Source organism: Mobula birostris, chromosome 15 (genome assembly GCF_030028105.1).
Source record: "Mobula birostris isolate sMobBir1 chromosome 15, sMobBir1.hap1, whole genome shotgun sequence".
Classification (NCBI taxonomy): domain Eukaryota; kingdom Metazoa; phylum Chordata; class Chondrichthyes; order Myliobatiformes; family Myliobatidae; genus Mobula; species Mobula birostris.
In genome coordinates this window covers 81,117,722-81,137,353 of record NC_092384.1, presented here as the reverse complement: position 1 = coordinate 81,137,353, position 19,632 = coordinate 81,117,722, and the positions used below count along the sequence as shown (strand labels likewise).

General features: G+C 43.1%; 1 protein-coding gene and 1 long non-coding RNA gene across 2 annotated transcripts in view; one reads left to right on the top strand and one right to left on the bottom strand.

Moving 5' to 3' along the window:
* Positions 1 to 744: 744 nt before the first annotated feature.
* Positions 745 to 7,227, bottom strand: LOC140210759 (uncharacterized). The gene is made up of 3 exons (XR_011889290.1): positions 6,624 to 7,227; positions 5,729 to 5,869; positions 745 to 820 (listed from the first exon to the last, which is right to left on the bottom strand). It is a non-coding gene; the product is annotated as an uncharacterized lncRNA (long non-coding RNA).
* Positions 7,228 to 11,406: 4,179 nt separating this feature from the next.
* lsm14ab (LSM14A mRNA processing body assembly factor b) overlaps positions 11,407 to 19,632 on the top strand; it is an 88,424-nt gene continuing 80,198 nt past the window's right edge. The window contains exon 1 of the mRNA XM_072279077.1: positions 11,407 to 11,679. Within this exon, the coding sequence (XP_072135178.1) occupies positions 11,559 to 11,679 (121 nt within the window). The 5' untranslated portion in view covers positions 11,407 to 11,558. The remainder of the gene's footprint in view (positions 11,680 to 19,632) is intronic.

Below are 19,632 nucleotides of genomic sequence, written 5' to 3'. Positions count from 1 at the left end.
GGCATACAGGAGCAAGATAGATCAGCTGGTTAAGTGGTGTCACCACAACAACCTTTCACTCAACAACAGTAAGACCAAAGAAATGATTGCTGATTTCAGGAAGGGGAAGTCGAGGGAACACACACCTGTCCTCATCGAGGGATCAGCAGTGAAAAGGGTAAGCAGTTTCAATTTCCTGAATGTCAAATTCTCGGTTCAATATACTGAATCAATTGCAAAGAAGGGACGACAAAGATTATATCTCATTATGAGCTTGAACAGACTAGGTATGTCAACAAAGCTCGCAGATGCCTACAGCCGTACCATGGAGAGCATTCTAACTGGTTGCGTCACTGTCTGGTATAAAGGATCAACTGCAATGGAGCAGAAAAAAGCTGCAGACTTAGCTAACTCCATCATGGGCACTAGCCTCCCCACCATGACGATATCTTCAAAAGGTGATGCCTCAAAAAAAAAAGTGGGTTCCAGCACTGACCCCCATCACCCAGGACATGCCCTCCTCTTGGAGGAGGTACAGGAGCCCAGAGGCATACACTCAATGATTCAGGAACCCCTTCTTCCCCACCATAATATTTCTGAATGGACAATGAACCCATATACACTATTTTCTTTTTTTTTGCTCTCTTTTTGCACTACTTGTCCAATTCATTTTTATATATATTTACTATAATTTTTATTATGTATTTAAAAGTAAATTTTATTATCAAAGTACACCACAATGAGGTTCATTTTCCTGACATACTCAATAAATTTACAGAATAATCACCACAACAGAATCGATGAAAGACCACCTATGGATCCGGAGTTAGAAGACAAAAAACTGTGCAGATACAAAAAGGAGAAATGATAATTAATAAATAAATAAGCAGTAATATCAGGAACATCAGATGAAGAGTTCAGAGGTTATGAAAACATCTCAATGATGGGGCAAGTGAAGTTGAGTGAAGTTATCCCCTCTGGTTCAAGAGCTTGATGATTGAGGGGCAATAACTGTTCCTGAACCAGGTGGATTTAAAAACGCAAACACAAGGAAATCTGCAGATGCTGGAAATTCAAACAACACACATAAAAAATGCTGCTAAACGCAACAGGCCAGGCAGCATCTATAGGCAGAGGTACAGTCGACATTTCAGGCCAAGACCCTTCGTCAGGACTCCTGACTTTGTCCTGACGAAGGGTCTCAGCCCAAAATGTCGACTGTACCTCTGCCTATAGATGCTGTATTCACCAGCATTTTTTTTTGTGTGTTGCCTGAACCTGGTTGTGTGGGTCCTGAGGCTTCTGTACCTCCTTCCTAATATAATAACCATATAATCATTTAACAATTACAGCACTGAAACAGGCCATCTCAGCTCTTCTAGTCCGTGCGAAACTCTTACTCTCACCTAGTCCCACTGACCTGCACTCGGTCCATAACCCTTGATTCCTTTCCTGTCCATATAGTTGTCCAATTTAACTTTAAACGACAACATCGAACCTGCCTCAACCACTTCCGTTGGAAGCTCATTCCACACAGCTACCACTCTCTGAGTAAAGAAGTTCTCCCTCATGTTACCCCTAAACTTTTGTCCTTTAACTCTCAACTCATGTCCTCTTGTTTGAATCTGTCCTACTCTCAACGGAAAAAGCCCATCCACGTCAAGTCTATCTATCCCCCTCATAATTTTAAATACCTCTATCAAGTCCCCCCTCAACCTTCTACGCTCCAAAGAATAAAGACCCAACTTGTTCAACCTTTCTCTGTAACTTAGGTGCTGAAACCCAGGTAACATTCTAGTAAATCTTCTCTGTACTCTCTCTATTTTGTTGACATCTCTCCTATAATTCGGTGATCAGAACTGTACACAATACTCCAAATTTGGCCTAACCAATGCCTTGGACAATTTTAACATTACATCCCAACTCCTATACTCAATGCTCTGATTTATAAAGGCCAGCATACCAAAAGCTTTTTTCACCACCCTATCCACATGAGATTCCACTTTCAGGGAACTATTCACCATTATTCCTAGATCCCTCTGTTTTACTGCATTCTTCAGTGCCCTACCATTTACCATATATGTCCTATTTTGATTACCAAAATGTAGCACCCCACATTTATCAGCATTAAACTCCACCTGCCATCTTTCAGCCCACTCTTCTAACTGGCCTAAGTCTCTCTGCAAGCTTTGAAAACCTACTTCATTATCCACAACGCCACCTATCTTAGTATCATCTGCATACTTACTAATCCAATTTACCACCCCATCATCCAGATCATTAATGTATATGACAAACAACATTGGACCCAGTACAGATCCCTGAGGCACACCACTAGTCACCGGCCTCCAATCTGACAAACAGTTATCCACCACTACTCTCTGGTTTCTCCCATCCAGCCACTGCTGAATCCATTTTACTACTTCAATATTAATACCTAACAATTGAACCTTCTGTGTGGAACCTTGTCAAAGGTCTTACTGAAGTCCATATAGACAACATCCACCACTTTACCCTCGTCAACTTTCCTAGTAACCTCTTCAAAAAATTCAATAAGATTTGTCAAACATGCACAAATCCATGTTGACTGTTCCTAATCAGACCCTTTCTATCCACATAATTATATATTCCATCTCTAAGAACACCTTCCATCAATTTACCCACTACTGACGTCAAACTCACAGGCTGTTAATTGCCAGGTTTACTCTTAGAACCCTTTTTAAACAATGGAACATGAGCAATACGCCAATCCTCCAGCACCATCCCTGTTTCTAATGACATTTGAAATATTTCTGTCAGAGCCCCTGCTATTACTACACTAACTTCCCTCAAGGTCTTAGGGAATATCCTGTCAGGACCCACAGACTTATCCTCTTTTATATTCCTTAAAAGCGCCAGAACTTCGTCTTCTTTAATCATCATAGTTTCCATAACTTCCCTACCTGTTTCCCTTACCTGACACAATTCAATATCCTGCTCATTAGTGAATACTGAAGAAAAGAAATTGTTCAAAATCTCCCCCTACTCTTTTGGCTCCACACATAGCCGTCCATTCTGATTCTCTAAGGGACCAATTTTATCCCTCACTATCCTTTTGTTATTAAGATAACTGTAGAAACCCTTCGGATTTATTTTCACCTTACTTGCCAAAGCAACCTCGAATCTTCTTTTAGCTTTTCTAATTTCTTTCTTAAGATTCTTTTTACATTCTTTATATTCCTCAAGCACCTCATTTACTCCAAGCTGCCTATATTTATTGTAGATATCTCTCTTTTTCCGAACCAAGTTTCCTACATCCCTTGAAAACCATGGCTCTCTCAAACTTTTAACCTTTCCTTTCAACCTAACAGGAACATAAAGATTCTGTACCCTCAAAATTTCACCTTTAAATGATCTCCATTTCTCTATTACATCCTTCCCATAAAACAATTTGTCCCAATCCACTCCTTCTAAATCCTTTCACATCTCCTTAAAGTTAGCCTTTCTGCAATCAAAGATCTCAACCCTGGGTCCAGACCTATCCTTCTCCATAATTATATTGAAACTAATGGCATTGTGATCACTGGACCCAAAGTGCTCCCCAACACATACCCCTGTCACCTGACCTATCTCATTCCCTAACAGGAGATCCAACACTGTCCCTTCTCTAGTTGGTAACTCTATGTATCGCTGCAAAAAAACTATCCTGCACATATTTTACAAACTCCAAACCATCCAGCCCTTTTACAGTATGGGCTTCCCAGTCTATGTGTGGAAAACTAAAATCTCCCACAATCACAACCTTGTGCTTACTACAACTATCTGCTATCTCCTTACAAATTTGCTCCTCCAATTCTTGCTCCCCATTAGGTGGTCTATAATACACCCCTATAAGTGTATTACACCTACACCTTTCCTATTCCTCAATTCCACCCAAATAGCCTCCCTCGACAAACCCCCTAATCTATCCTGCCAGAGCACCACTGTTATATTTTCTCTGACAAGCAATGCAACACCTCCCCCTCTTGTCCCTCTGATTCTATTACACCTGAAGCAAAGAAATCCAGGAATATTTAGTTGCCAATCACACCCCTCCTGTAACCATGTTTCACTAATAGCTACATCATACTTCCAGGTATCAATCCATGATCTAAGCTCATCCACTTTTCTTACAATGCTCCTAGCATTAAAATAAATGCATTTAAGAAGTTTTCCACCTCTTACTCTCTGTTTATCACTAACGGTGCAAACAACTTTACTATCTTCTTTTTCTTCCTTCTCCCCTACATCTGTTCCTACACTCTGGATCCCTTCCCCACTTGTATCTAGTTTAAATCCACTGGAGCCTCTCTAGCAAACGTACCTGCAAGAATATTTGTCCCCCTCCAGTTCAGATGTAAACCGTCCTGCCAGAACAAGTCCCACCTTCCCTGGAAAACTGCCCAATTATCTATAAATCTGAAGCCCTCCCTCCTGCACCATGTCTTCAGCCACGTGTTGATCTGCGCTATCTTACTATTTCTAAAGCCGCCTGCACTTGGCACTGGTAGCAATCCTGAGATTAATATCCTGGAGGTCCTGTCCTTTAACATGGCGCCTAACTCCCTGAACTCACCTTTCAGGACCTCCTCACTCTCCCTACCCACGTTATTGGTCCCTACATGGACCACGGCATCCGGCTGCTCACCCTCCCTCTTGAGAATACTGAGAACTCGATCCGAGATATTGTGGACCCTGGCACCAGGGAGGCAACAGACCATCCGGGATTCTCGATCTCTTCCACAGAACCTCTTATCTGTCCCCCTAACTATCGAATCCCCTATCACTACTGCTCTCCTCTTTTCCCTCCTTCCCTTCTGAGTTGAGGGTCCCATCTCGGTGCCAGAGACACAACCACTGCAACTTGTCCCTGGTAGGTCGTCCTCATCAACAGTATCCAAAACGGTGTACTTGTTATTGGTGGGACGGCCACAGGGGTGCTCTGCTCATTCTGTCTATTCCCCTTCCCTCTCCTGACAGTCACCCAGCTACCTGTCTCCTGACTCTTAGGGATGACTATCTCTCTGTAACTCCTGTTTATTTCTGCCTCTGCCTCACGAATGATCCGAAGTTCATCCAGCTCCAGTTCCCTAACTCGGTTTGTCAGGAGCTACAGCTGGATGCACCTTTTACAGGTGTAGTCATCAGGGACGATTGTGCTCGCCCTGACTTCCCACATCCTGCAAATGGAGCACTCAACTGCCCTAACTGCTGCCTCCATTACCTACTCCTCAGGTAACTAAATTAATTTAAGGAACTTACCCAGCCTTACCTCACTTGGAGTGAAGCTCATCCTTCAGCCTCTGCTCGCGAAGCCTTCCTACTAACGGCAGCAGCGAGAAGACAGCATGCCCTGGGTGGTGGGGGGACCCTTATGATGGATGCTGATTTCCTGCTACAGCATTTCATCAACTCAGTATACCAAAAGCACAACACGTACCTCACCGTGCCTGGCCAAACCTGGCAACCTTCATTATTTAACTAACTTTGGTTTCCATTTATTTCCCTAAAACTAGTTACAAAAGGTTTATAGTATATCACTATGTTATTGTTGTTTATCATTCAGCTAGGTCTTTTAATAAAAAGTAACAAACTACAGCAAATTCAGAGTGGATCAAATTATAGCACATTATTTTTTTACTTGCAAGGGAAGTTCTATTTTCCAGCCAAGTATTGTCCGGAAAATATCTTCAATCTTGTGTCTCAAACAAATCAATTTTATATATCTTACCGAAAACAGAACATAAGTTGCTCCATTCGAAAACATTTCTCCGTTATCTTCATTCTTAGCTGGTTCTGACATTTGTTCTTTAGAAGCTCTGTCCTGTTTATCTCTGTTGTAAAAACATCCTCCAGCCATAAGACAAATCTCCTGTCATAAAAAAACATACAGGTTCCCATCATAAAACACAGAATTTTAATCCTCCCATCCAAACCAGCAAAGCACCTTGGGATTTCATAGGTTCCATTTTATTATGTTACATTTTACAAGAGTTACAAATTCATAAAGACTTCAGGGTTACCAATATATTTCCATTTTATGGTTTGCACCAAGATTAAAAAGACACCCCATAGTTGAGAACTGGTCAAACCATTTGGATCCGGATGTTGTGCTAATCTTGATACCAATTGATACTAATCTTCCTCTTCCCATGTACCTTCTATTTCCCTCCATTCCCTTCAAACTCATGTGTCCATCTAAAAGTCTCTGAATTGCACAGAACTGCCTGTTTCCTTTACCAACACAGTAACCCATTTCAGGCACGTACCGCTCTTTGTGTAAAACAAAACCTTTAAACCATGTCCTCTGGTGTTTATCATCTGTACCCTGGGGACAAGATTATCATTGTCTATCCTATGACTCTGTTGGGATTCCCCTCAACCTCTGGTGCCCTGGGGAGAACCACCCACGTTTATCCAACCTCTCCTCATAGCACGTTCACTCAGATTCAGGTAGCATCCTGGTGAACCTCTTCAGAATCAGAACCAGGTTTAATATCACTGGCATATAGTCATAGTCATACTTTATTGATCCCGAGGGAAATTGGTTTTTGTTACAGTTGCTCCATAAATAATTAAATAGTAATAGAACCATAAATAGTTAAATAGTAATATGTAAATTATACCAGTAATTAAGTCCAGGACCAGCCTATTGGCCCAGGGTGTCTGACCCTCCAAGGGAGGAGTTGTAAAGTTTGATGGCCACAGGCAGGAATGACTTCCTATGACGCTCTGTGCTGCATCTCGGCGGAATGAGTCTCTGGCTGAATGTACTCCTGTGCCCAACCAGTACATTATGTAGTGGATGGGAGACATTGTCCAAGATGGCATGCAGCTTGGACAGCATCCTCTTTTCAGACACCACCATCAGAGAGTCCAGTTCCATCCCCACAACATCACTGGCCTTACGAATGAGTTTGTTGATTCTGTTGGTGTCTGCTACCCTCAGCCTGCTGCCCCAGCACACAACAGCAAACATGATCGCACTGGCCATCACAGACTCGTAGAACATCCTCAGCATCGTCCGACAGATGTTAAAGGACCTCAGTCTCCTCAGGAAATAAAGACAGCTCTGACCCTTCTTGTAGACAGCCTCAGTGTTCTTTGACCAGTCCAGTTTACTGTCAATTCGCATCCCCAGGTATTTGTAATCCTCCACCATGTCCACCCTGACCCCCTGGATGGAAACAGGGGTCACCGGTGCCTTAGCCCTCCTCAGGTCTAAGTCGTGAAATTTGTTGTTCTGTGGCAGCAAAACATTGCAATGCATAATAGTAAAATCTATAAATTACAATAAGTATATATATTTTTTTTAAATTAGTGCAAAAGTAGAGGGACAAAACACTGAGTAAGTGTACATGGGTTCATTGTCCATTCAGAAATCTGATGGCAGATGGAAACAAACTGTTCCTGAAATTTGAGTGTGTGTCTTCAGGCTCGTGCAGATGGTAGCAACAAGATCGTATCCAACTGCAGTCAGACTGAAATTTTTTAGTATATCAATTTGTATTAATTTCCAGACAAATTTAAATCATTATTGTTTGAAGCTTCCTCACAGGCACAAATAACTCCAGGTACCATATTTCTATCTGACTATTTCATAGTTCAAAGCCGCAAGGTAATGTTGCAGCTCCATAAAACCCTGATTGTCCATACTTGAACAGTGTTCAGTTCTGGTCACCTTATTTTTGGAAGGAAGTGGAAGCTTTAGGGATGGTGTAGAGGATGCTTGCTGTCTGTATTAGAGAGCATGTCTTACGAAGATAGGCTTTTTTCTTTGGAGAGGAGAAGGAGAGGTGACTTAATAGAGGTGTACAAGATCAGAACAGGCAAAGACGGAGCAGACATCCAGAGACTTTTTGTTTGGTGGAAATGGCTAATAAATGGAGGCATAATTTTAAGGTGATGGGAGGATGTCAGAAGCAAGTTCTTTACACAGAGTGGTGGGTATGTGAAATGCCCTGCCAGGCATGGTGTTAGAGGCAGATACATTAGAGGCATATAAGAAACTCATAGATAGACACATGGATGATAGAGAAATGGAGGGGCAGACAGATTAGGTTTATCTTAGAGTAGGTTATAAGATCAGTACACGATTGTGAGCTGAAGGATCTGTACTGTACTGTCACATTCTATGTTCTTTGGCTTTAACGCTCTGCTATTCCACTCCATTTCTACTCTGATCAAACATTCAGTTCACATCTTCCAATGGCACAGGAATGTCACATCAACAAAGAATGTTTGAAATTTTCACTTTTTCTTATTTTTAAAAGTAGAAATGAAGTGGAAGAGTTTCACCACTGACTTAAAGGAGCTTGTATGTTCTCCCCATAGCCACGTGGGTTTACTCTGGGTGCTCCAGTTTCCTCCCACAGTCCAAAGACATACCGGTTAATTGCTCACTGTAGATCATCCTGTGATGAGACTCGGGGGTTGCTGGGCGGCCCGGCTCAAAGTGCTGTATTTCAATATGTAAGTATAACAAGGAATATAGTCTAATATCTGAAACAAGCTATTTCATTCAGTGTGATTAACATTTGGCATGGTGCTGAGATTGAGTGTGGGAGGCAGATTTATTTAACATCTGGTTTGGGATGAAAGGGTTAACATATGAGGAGCGTTTGAAGGCTCTGGGCCTGTACTCACTGGAGTTTAGAAGAATAAGGTACAGTTCTCATTGAACCCTATCGAATCTTGAAAGGACTAGATAGAGTGGATGTGGAGACCATGTTCCCTGTGGTGGGGGTTTCCAGAACTAGAAGGCACAGCTCAAAACTGAGGGGCGACCTTTTAGAACAGAGGTAAGGAGGAATTTTTTTAGCCAGAGAGCAGTAAATCTGTGGAATACTCTACCACTGACTGAGGTGGAGACCAAGTCCGTGGGTACATTTAAAGCGGAAGCTGATAGTTTCATGATTGGTCAGGGCATCAAAGGATATGGTGAGAAGGCAGGTGTATGGGGTTGAGTGGGATCTGGGATCAGCCATGATGGAATAGCAGAGCAGACTCATTGGGCTGAATGGCCTAATTCTGCTCCTGTGTCTTATAGTCTTATGTTTGAATTCTCCCCGTTTAGAAAGTAGTCTATGCCTTTACTCCTCTACCAAAGTGCTTGACCATACACTTCCCTACACTTTATTCCATCTGCCAGTTCTTTGCCCATTCTCCTAATCTGTCCAAGTCCTGCAGATTCCCTGCTTCCTCAATAGTAACTGCCGTCCACCCATCTTCATATTGTCTGCAAACTTGGCCACAAAGCCATAAATTCCTTCATCCAAATCATTGACATACAGTGTGTAAGAAAGCGGTCCCAAGACCGACCCCTGCAGAATACCGCTGGTCACCAGCTGCCAACCAGAATAGGCCCCCTTTACTCCAATTCTTTACCACCTACCAATGCATGGGGATATTTCCTGTAATACCATGGGCTTGTAGTTTGGTAAGCAGCAGCACCTTTTCAAAAACCTTTGCACAAATTCAAGTACACAACACCTACTGACTCTCCTGTGTGGTTTTTCCTCAAAGAATTCCAAAAGATTTCAACATTGATCATCATATTTAGAATTTTCAACATTTAAGTGAAATGTAAAATACACAAGGACATAATTGATATTTATGTTATTTATGAAGCAGAATCAAATTTAATATCATTGTGACACACAAAATGCTGGAGGAACTCAGCAGGTGAGGCAGCATTACAGAAAAGAGTACAGTGGACATTTCGAGCCGAGACTTTTCAGCAGGACTAGAAAGAAAGAGAAGTCAGAGTAAGGAGGTGGTGGAAGAGGAGAGAGTGGTACAAGGTGGCAGGTGATATGTGAAATATATTTTTAAAAATAGATAGATAATGCAAAAAGAGAGCAAAAATAGTGAGGCATTGTCCATTCTGAGATCTGAGGGCAGAGGAGAAGCTGCTCCTGAATTGTTGAATGTGCATGACACTAATCATCTGATGTCTGAACACAGGATATTTTCACGTTTACAAATGCTGCTGCATTTCAGTCATTTTAGTGAACTTTGATTCAAAGTTAAATATATTTATGATCAAAGTTGGTATATATTACCATATACTAACCTGAGATCAATTTCTTGCAGGCATTTATTTACAGGAAGAAAAGAACTGCTGTGTGATAAAAAAATGATGAACTATACATGAACTGATAAAGCCTGGTACTCACCAAAGTACACTGTGCAAAAAAAAGGACAAACTGTCCAAATGAAAATAATACTGAGAGCATGAATCGGAAAGAGTCCTTGAAAGTGAGTTTGTAGGTTGTAGAATCAGTTCAGAGTCGTGGTGAGTGAAGTTATCCCTGCTGATTCAGGATCTTCATCGTCTCCATCAGATTTCCGAACAGTCAGTGAACCCACGAACAATACCTCACTATTTTTACTCTTTTTTCAAATGCTATATTTTTATTGTAATTTATAGTATACATGTCAATGGTAATAAACCTGATTTTGATTCTGATGGTTGTGGGGTAATAACATTCTGAACCTGGTGGTGTGGGACCTGAGACTCCTGTTCCTCCTTCCTGATGACCTCAACAAGAAGACAGCATAGCCTGGACGGTGGGGTCCCTTGATGATGGATGCTGCTTTCTTGTGGTAGAATTCTTTGTTGGATCATTAAGCACCCAACTGTAGACAGTGAAGGCCATTTGATCAAGTTTACCTTTGTGATATACAGTTTGATAAACACAAAATACTCTGCAGATGCTGGGGTCAAAGCAACACGCTGGAGGAACTCAGCAGGTCGGGCAGCATCCGTGGAAACGAACAGTCAATGTTTTGGGCTGAGTCATCCCGAAACGTTGACTGTTCATTTCCACGGATGCTGCCCGACCTGCTGAGTTCCTCCAGCGTGTTGTGCGTGTTGATAATGTCTCTGCATTGCAAAATTCAAAGTTCAAAATAAATGTATTAATAAAGTATATATATGTCACCATATACAACCCTGAGATTAATTTTCATGGGGGCATTCACAGTAAATACAAAGCAACACAATAGATTCAATGAAAGACCACACACAACACGGACAAACAACCCATGTGCAAAAGACAAACGAATCAAATGGCCAACTAGCTCATCTCTTCTATCTATACAATGTCCTGTCCTTCTTTTCCCTGCATTCATGTCTGATAACCTCTTGAAATTGTGCCTGAAAAGTCCTTTATCAATGAAAATAACTAGGAAAACAAAAGCTTATGGTGCTTTTTAAAAAGACAACTTCCCGAGAAGGGTAGGATTACTTTGCGATTACTCTCCAGTCTGTAGCTCCCAGCAGCTCAGAGAAGCTAATGCCGGCGTCGTTTCTGCATTCACGGTGAACTCTGAGCGGTGTGGGCTGGAGACAGGGAGGCTGGCTGCGGCGGGAGGAGGCAGGAGTGCGGTGAGGGCAGGGAGGCCCGCGACGCCAGCCCAGCTCTGCGAGCCGCCATGTTGGCCGCTGCCTGACAACGTCACGGAGCGGAGAGGAGAGGAGGGGAGGCCGACAGCATCGGCGTCCATCCGCGGCTTCGTCCAGCTCGCTGAGGGACCGCCACCGCACCGAGAGCACCATGAGCGGCGGTACTCCGTACATCGGCAGCAAAATCAGCCTCATCTCCAAGGCGGAGATCCGGTACGAGGGGATTCTGTACACCATCGACACCGAGAACTCCACCGTCGCTTTAGCCAAAGGTAAATGGCGCAGAGCGGCAGGCGTCGGGCCTAGCGAGCGAGCGCGGCCCGTGGCCGGGTCACAGCCTCCGACTCTCTCCTCATACTCCCCTCGCACCTTAGCGTCCTGCTCCGTACAAACCAGCACCAGCGGCAGCCTGTCTCACTGCACTCCTGAGCTTGTGGAATATAAAAAATATTACTTAAAATGGCGGGTTTGTCAACAGGATATTGTGTCCTTTGAATTGCATTTCATTTTGTCTCCGTGAGTTTTACCGTATTTTGATTCCTGGATTGCCTGGTTTAACAATTCTGAGTGGGTCAGACGATAGGGAAACTGCAATTTCCATCAACAAGAATTAAAAAAAAAACTTACTTTTTCCTCTGTCGAACTTAATAGTTCTTTGGGAACACTTTGGGGTTTCTGAATCTCACTGATCAGTTTGTGAAATCAAATGTACTGCACCGTGTTCCAAAGCAGACTAGCGGGTTATCGTAGCTTGTTTTTGAAGATGAATAAAGTTGAAATTTGTAAACAAATTCTGTTTAAGTGCAGGATATTTTCAGCAGAATTTTTTTTTACGTTTAAAAGACCTCAGCTGGCTCAAGTTGGTTTCAAAGATAATTGTATTGACCAGTTCGTTGGCAATGCGCTTGCTGTTACTTTGTTAAAACAAACTTCAGTGCAATATTTGAAGGAATTGTTAGTTTAGTTACTAAAAGCAGTTTTGTCTGCTAGTGTTTTGATATCAAGGGGGAGGAGTTTGAGAATTGCGTAGATAAGAGATATTGCTGTTAATTCTAGAGTCCTGTTTGGTTGTTTGGCTTGCAGACTGGCCAGGTTTTGTATCGAAAGAGGTTGATATTTATATTGGTCTCCTAAAATAACTTTTGTTATTTTGCCAAATACATCCGTTGTGTTATCCACTGTTGATTTTGGGTTGGGTTCCAAGTTCTATCAAATAATGTTTGAGATTTTACATTATAAATATTATAAAGTAATTTTTAATGTAACTCAAAACTGTCAAATTCAATACCAAAAACTATAAGGGATGCAAATTCAGTTGACGTTTTTAAACACCAGCTCAAAACCTAAAAGCAAAACACAAAATGCAAGAGGAACTCAGCAGGCAAGGCAGCCCCTATGGAAAAAAGTAAATAATTGATGTTTTGGTCCGAGACCTCTCATCAGGACTGGAAATGAAAGGGAGATTCTGCCTTTTCCTGGCAGACAGAGGGTAGCTACTCGGCAAAGCAGTTTCCCAATGTATGTTGGGTCTCACTGATATACTGGAGGCCACACTGGGAGTGCAGGATACAGTAGATGACCCCAACAGACTTACAGGTGAAGTGTCACCTCCCCTGGAAGGACTACTTTGGCCCCTGAATGGTAGTGAGGGAGGAAGTGTAGGGGCAGGTGTGGTGCTTGTTCCACTTGCATTGAATTGAATTGACTTTACTTCTTGCATCCTTCACATACATGAGGAGTAAAAATCTTTACGTTACATCTCCATCTAAAATGTGCAATGTACAATCATAGTAATTTATAATAAATAGAACAGTCACTGTAATATAGAGTGCACTCATATCAGTGTGAGTTCATCAGTCTGCTGGCCTGGTGGAAGAAGCTGTCCCGGAACCTGCTGGTCCTGGCTTGCATGCTGCGATACCATTTCCCGCATGGTAGCAGCTGGAATAGATTGTGGTTGGGGTGACTGGGGACTACGGGCCCCTTTTACACACCTGTCCTTGTAAATGTCCTGAATCATGAGAAGTTGACAACTACAGATGTGCTGGGCTGTCCACACCACTCTCTGCAGAGTCCTGCGATTGAGGGAGGTACAGTTCCCATACCAGGCAGTGATGCAGCCAGTCAGGATGTTCTCAGTTATGCCCCTGTAGAAAGTCCTTAGGATTTGGGGTCCCATACCAAACTTCCTCAACCGTCTGAGGTGAAAGAGGCACTGTTGTGCCTTTTTCACCACACAGCTAGAATGTACAGACCACGTGAGATCCTCGGTGATGTGAATGCCAAGGAACTTAAAGCTGTTTACCCACTCAACCCCAGTTCCACTGATGTCAATAGGGGTTAGCTTGTCTCCATTCCTCCTGTAGTCCACAACCAGCTCCTTTGTTTTTGTGACATTGAGGGAGAGGTTGTTTTCTTGACACCACTGTGTCAGAGAGATGACTTCTTCCCTGAAGGCCACCTTGTTATTGTTTGAGATAAGGCCAATCAATGTAGCGTTGTCGGCAAATTTAATTAGCAAATTGGAGCTGTGGGTGGCAACACAGCCATGGGTACACAGGGAGTAAAAGAGAATACTCAGTACGCAGCCCTAAGGGGCTCCTATATTGAGAGTCAGAGGGTTGGAGGTGAGGGAGCCCACTCTTATAACCGGTGCACAAGACAGGGTCAAGGCCGAGGTCTCTTGAGCTTCTTGTCGAGCCTGGATGGAACTATGGTGTTGAATGCTGAACCGTAGTCCAAGAACAGTATTCTCACATAAGCATCCTTCTCCAGCTGTGTAAAGATGGTATGTAGAGCAGTGGCTATTGCGTCATCTGTCCATTGGTTGTGTTGGTAGGAGAATTGTAGGGGGTCCAGTTTGGGTGGTAGCAAGCTACAGATAAGTACCAGGAGAGAGATTCGTGGGGAGGGACGGATGTACAAGGTAGGCTCATAGGGAGTAATCCCTGCAGAAAGCAGTAAGTGGCGGGGGGGAGGAAAAGATGTGCTTGATTGTGGGATCCTGTTGGAGATGGTGGACGTTATGGAGAATTATGTCGTGGACATGATGTGGTAGATCGTGTGGTCAAAAGTCCATATCAGGTCTATTAAATTAACATCATGTCTCCCCTTTGCCCTATCAGAGCTGCCTTCCCTATCCAGTTTATCATGAAAAGATGCAGTTGAGCTTAACTTGTTTTTATGGAAGAGAGTTGTGGGAGAATACTTGTCAGAATTTGGATTAAATTGTTTTTTCTAAATACCTTGTTTGTTAATTTCAAGTTTGATCAATCTTCATGTCTGTGCAATCAAATTGTTCCATGAATAAAATTTCTCTGAGCATCCATTGTCCTGCTTTTCTGTGGAGCAATCCAGGACTACACCTTTACCTGTTACTTCATCAACCTCTACCAGTACGTTTCCTGAAATCATTAAGTTCAACATATGTTGCATTCTTGCACTTGTTGCAGAGAGAGAGATTTGAACCTGTTGCCCTTAAAGAGCCTACAGTACAGTTCATGAACCATAGACTCAGGTTGCATCATCAAACCCTTTTCTGCTCCCTGTACACACATGAATGTGTGGTGACATTCTGCCTTAACTGTCTACAAGTTTGTGGGTGATATAGCTGTGGTGGGCTGTTTCTCCAAAACATTGAGTCAGAGTACTAGAAAGAGATAGGGGGCTTAGTGATGTGGTGTCATGACAACTGCCTTTCCCCTCAATGTCAGCAAAATGAAAGAGCTGGTCATTGACCTCAGGACATGCTTCTGTTACACCACTGATGTTGAGCTGAGGAGCTTCAAATTCACTAAGAGCTCTCACTGGTCCAACTAGTTTGATGTCACAGCCAAGTAGAAAGCTGTGAATGCCTCTGCTTCCTCAGGAGGCTCAGGAGTAAATTCAAGTGTCCCTAGGGCACCATAGAAAACATTCTGTGTGGATGCATAAAGTTGTGGTATGGTAACTGCTACCTGTCACTGCAAGAAACTGTAGAATTGTGGACATAGCTCAACATATCACAGAAACCAGCTTCCCCTCTATGGACTCTGTCTACACACCTCACTGCCTCACTAAGGCACAGCATAATCAAAGACCCCCCCTTTCTCACCTCCCTTCAGGCAGAAAGTACAATAGCCTAAAACTATATACCACTAGGCTCAAGGACCGCTTCTGTCCCACTGTTATTAGACTCTTAAATTGAATTTATTTAGATCTTGCATCTGTCCCACAACATGAGGGAATAAAAATCTTTGCGTTATGACTCCGTTGTAATGTACAGACATGTGAATTTAAAAGTCTAATTTGTAGAAAGAAGCTTTCCTGTAGCCTGTTGGTCCTGGCTTTAATGCTCTGGTACCGTTTGCCTGACGAAAACAGCTGAAACAGTTTATGGTTGGGGTCACTGGTCTCCCCGATGATCTTGCAGGCCTCCTTTATGCACCAGCTGCTACAAATGTCCTCACTGGAGGGAAGTTCACATTCACAGATGTGCTGGGCTGTCCATACCATTCTCTGCAGTGCCCAGCAATCAAGGTCGGTGTAGTTCCCGTACCAGGTGGTGATATAGCTGAACAGGATCCTCTCAGTTGTGCCCCTGTAGAAGATCATGAGGATTTGGGGGCCCATGCCGAACTTCTTCAGTTGCTTGAGGTGGAAGAGACATTGATGTGCTTTTTTTTTAGCCACACAGCTGCTGTGTACAGTCCATGTGAGATCTTTGGTGATGTGTATACCGAGGAACTTGAAACCACTGATCCTCTTAACTGCAGTCCCATTGATGTTGATTGGGGTGAGCCTGACTCCGTTCCTCCTATAATCCACATTCAGCTCTTTTGTTTTTTGGACACAGAGGAAGAGGTTGTTATCTTGGCACCACTATGTCAGGGTGTTAACCTCTCCTTTGTAGGCTGTCTCATCACTGCTAGAAATAGGGCCGATCAATGTCATGTCATCTGCAAATTTGATCATTAAATTGGAGCTGTGTGTGGTAGCACAGTCATAGATGTAAGGGGAGTAGAAGAGGGGACTCAGGACACAATCCTGGGGGTCAGAGGGCTAGAGGTGAGGGAGCACATCCTTTCCACCTGTTGGCAATAGGACCCAGAGGGCACAGCTTCAGAATAGAGGGGTGTGGATAGGAAGTCTAGGATCCGGCTGCACAAAGTGGGGTGCACGCCGAGGTCTCTGAGCTTCCTGTCAAGTCTGGAGGCAGTTATGGTGTTGAATGCTGAACTGTAGTCCAGGAACAGCATTACTAATGTATGCATCCCTCTTCTGCAGGTGAATGAGGACGGTGTGTAGTGCAGTGGCTATGGCGTCGTCAGTAGGTGAATTGTAGGGGTCCAGTGTGGGTGGTAGCATGCTGCAGATATAGTCTTTAACCAGCCTCTCAAAGCATTTGCTTATAATTGAGGTGAGTGCGACAGGGCACCATGCTACCTTGCTTTTCTTGGGTACAGGTACAATGATGGATGATTTGAAACAGGAGGGCACTACACACTGGGAGAGGGAGAGATTAAAAATGTCCATTAAAATGTCCAGCTGTTCCGCACACACTTTGAGGACCTGCCCTGGGATACCTTCCTGCCCCACTGCCTTGCAGCTGTTGACATGTTGGAATATTCTAAGTACTTCAGCCTCGGAAATGACCAAGGAGCAGGTCTCATTGACGGCTGTCCTCTGGGATTCAGTCTTATCAACTTCGAAACGAGCATAAAAAAAATTTAGTTCATCCAGGAGCGAGCTGGCAATGTTGACTTACTGCTGTATTTCCTCTTGCGGTCTGCAATGGTGTACAGTCCTTGTCATGTGCTGCAGTATCGCAGAGTTGTGACTGGATTTTGTCCCTGTTTTGCCACCTTGATGGCTCTATGCAAATTATTGTGGCATCTCTTGAGGTCCTATTGGTCTCAGGAAGCAAAGGCCACTTTTATGATAAAAATGGACTCTTAGCCTCACTGAGAACGCCCGGTATACTTAGAGCAGTTTATCTATTTCTCTAGAGTTTTTGGTACAATATTTTGTAAAAGACTCATGTTGTTGGAGTGTGTGTTTGAGGGGGAATTTTGGGATGGTCTGGAAGATTGGAGGGAACTTTCCGCAGCTGTTTGTAAAATAGTTGAGATGTCTGGAACATTGCAAACTTTTTGCTGTAGAGTAGTGAACAGCCAAGTAAATTGCAATGTGCACTGAAATTTTCAGTGCAGGTCTGCCGTATCTGCTGTTATTTGCAAGCGCAGTTCACTGCTGACTGCAGCAGATGAAAGCTGAACCCTCTGAAATGATGGAAACCTGAAATAAAATCAGAATGCCATACTTCCGTGATTTAACTCTAGTCTAATCACAATTCAATTTACAAGTTCTACATCTGTAGAAAGAGGAATAGGGAAAACACAACGCATAGAAGAAGAATTGGGCCATTCGGTCCAACAAGTCTGCTCCACCATTCCATCATGGCTAATTTATTAGCCCTCTCAACCGCACTCTCCTACCTTTTCTCTGTAACCTTTTATGCAGTGACTAATCAAGAACCTATCAACCTCTGTTTTAAATATACCCAATGACTTGGCCACCACAGGCGTGCTTTGCAATGAATTCCACACTTTCATCACCCTCTGGCTAAAGAAATTCCTCCTCATCTCTGTTCTAAATGGACATCTCTCTATTCTGGAGCTGGTCCCCCTGGTTCTAGACTCCCCCACTATAGGAAACATCCTCTCCACACCCACTCTTATCTAGGTCCTTCATCAGAACATGGACTTGAAATGTTGGTTCAGTTTAATTTTGGAGTATTTTTTAGTTTTTTTTTTCTTGCTGTTTATAGCAAACTTGATTCCTATTGCTCAGGTTTTGATTGTACAGCACTTGGAGGAGTCATTGCAGTTCATCTGCCAGCAGATGGAACATAAGTCGACCAGATCACCCCAGAGATGGGAGACTAAGTAGAACAATCCTTTCTTTGGAGATGAGTAGAGTGATTCCATAATTCCAGACGTATTTCTTTATTTGGAGATACAGCATGGAATGGGCCCTTCCAGCTCTTCCAGCCACACTGCTATCAACCCAGTGATTTAACCCTAGTCTAATCACGGTACAATTTACAATGACCTATTAACCTACTAACTCATAGGTCTTTAGACTGTGGGAGGAAACCAGAGCACCTGGAGTCACTGGGGGAACGTACAAACTTCCCTCCAGAGGACACTGGGATTGAGCTCTGAACTTTGATGCCTGAAGGTGTATTAACGTCGCACTAACCATTATGCTACCAGCCTCCCCATAGCGTAGTGTTGTAGTCTAGGTGGTCCATTTTGGACATGACAGATTTCTTACCTGGGAGTGCTATTACTCTTTAGAATTAACTGTCTTTAGGTCTGTGGATGCTCAGTTTTTGAGAATTTTCATGACTTGGACTGATAGACTTTGTACATGAAGGGGATCAAGGGTTGCATGGGGATTAGATCGAAAGGTAGTTGTGGATCATTCACGATCTTATTGGTGCAGCTTGTTTGAGAGATATATTAGTTCAAAGTAAAATTTGTATCCAGAGTACGAGGTCACCCTGAGATTCTTTCTCCTGTGGACATATTTAGCAGATCTATAGAACAGTAACTGTAAACATCAGGAACAGTAAATTGTAAACAATGCAAGTGCAGATATAAATAAATAGAAATAAATAATGAGTCTGAAATAACAAAAAAAGAGTCCTTAAAGTGAGATCGTTGGTTGTGGCAATACCGGAAGTGGAATGAGTGTAATCATCTCCTTTTGTTCAGGAGCCTGATGATTGTGGTGTTGTAACTGTTCTTGAACCTGGTGGTGTGAGTCCTGAGCCTCTTGTACCTTCTACCTGATGACAGGAGTGAGAGAAGAGCATGGCCTGGGTGGTGGGGATTTTTGATGAATGCTGCTTTTCTACAGCAACATTTCATGTAGATGTGCTCAATGGTCAGGAGGGCTTTACCCATGATGACCTGGGCTGAATCCACTACCTTTTGTAGGATTTTTCACTCAGTGGCAAAGCTGTTCCCATATCAGGCCATATCGCAGCCATTCAGCACACTTCCCACCATATGGAAGCTTGCCAAGATTGTCGATGACATGCTACATCTCCACAGACTCCTGGGGAAGTAGCGGTGTTGTTGAGCTTTCTTTACAATCATGTTTATATGATGGGTCCAGGACAGGTCCTCTGAGATAGTGACACCCAGGAATTTAAAGTTACTGACTCTCTCCACCTC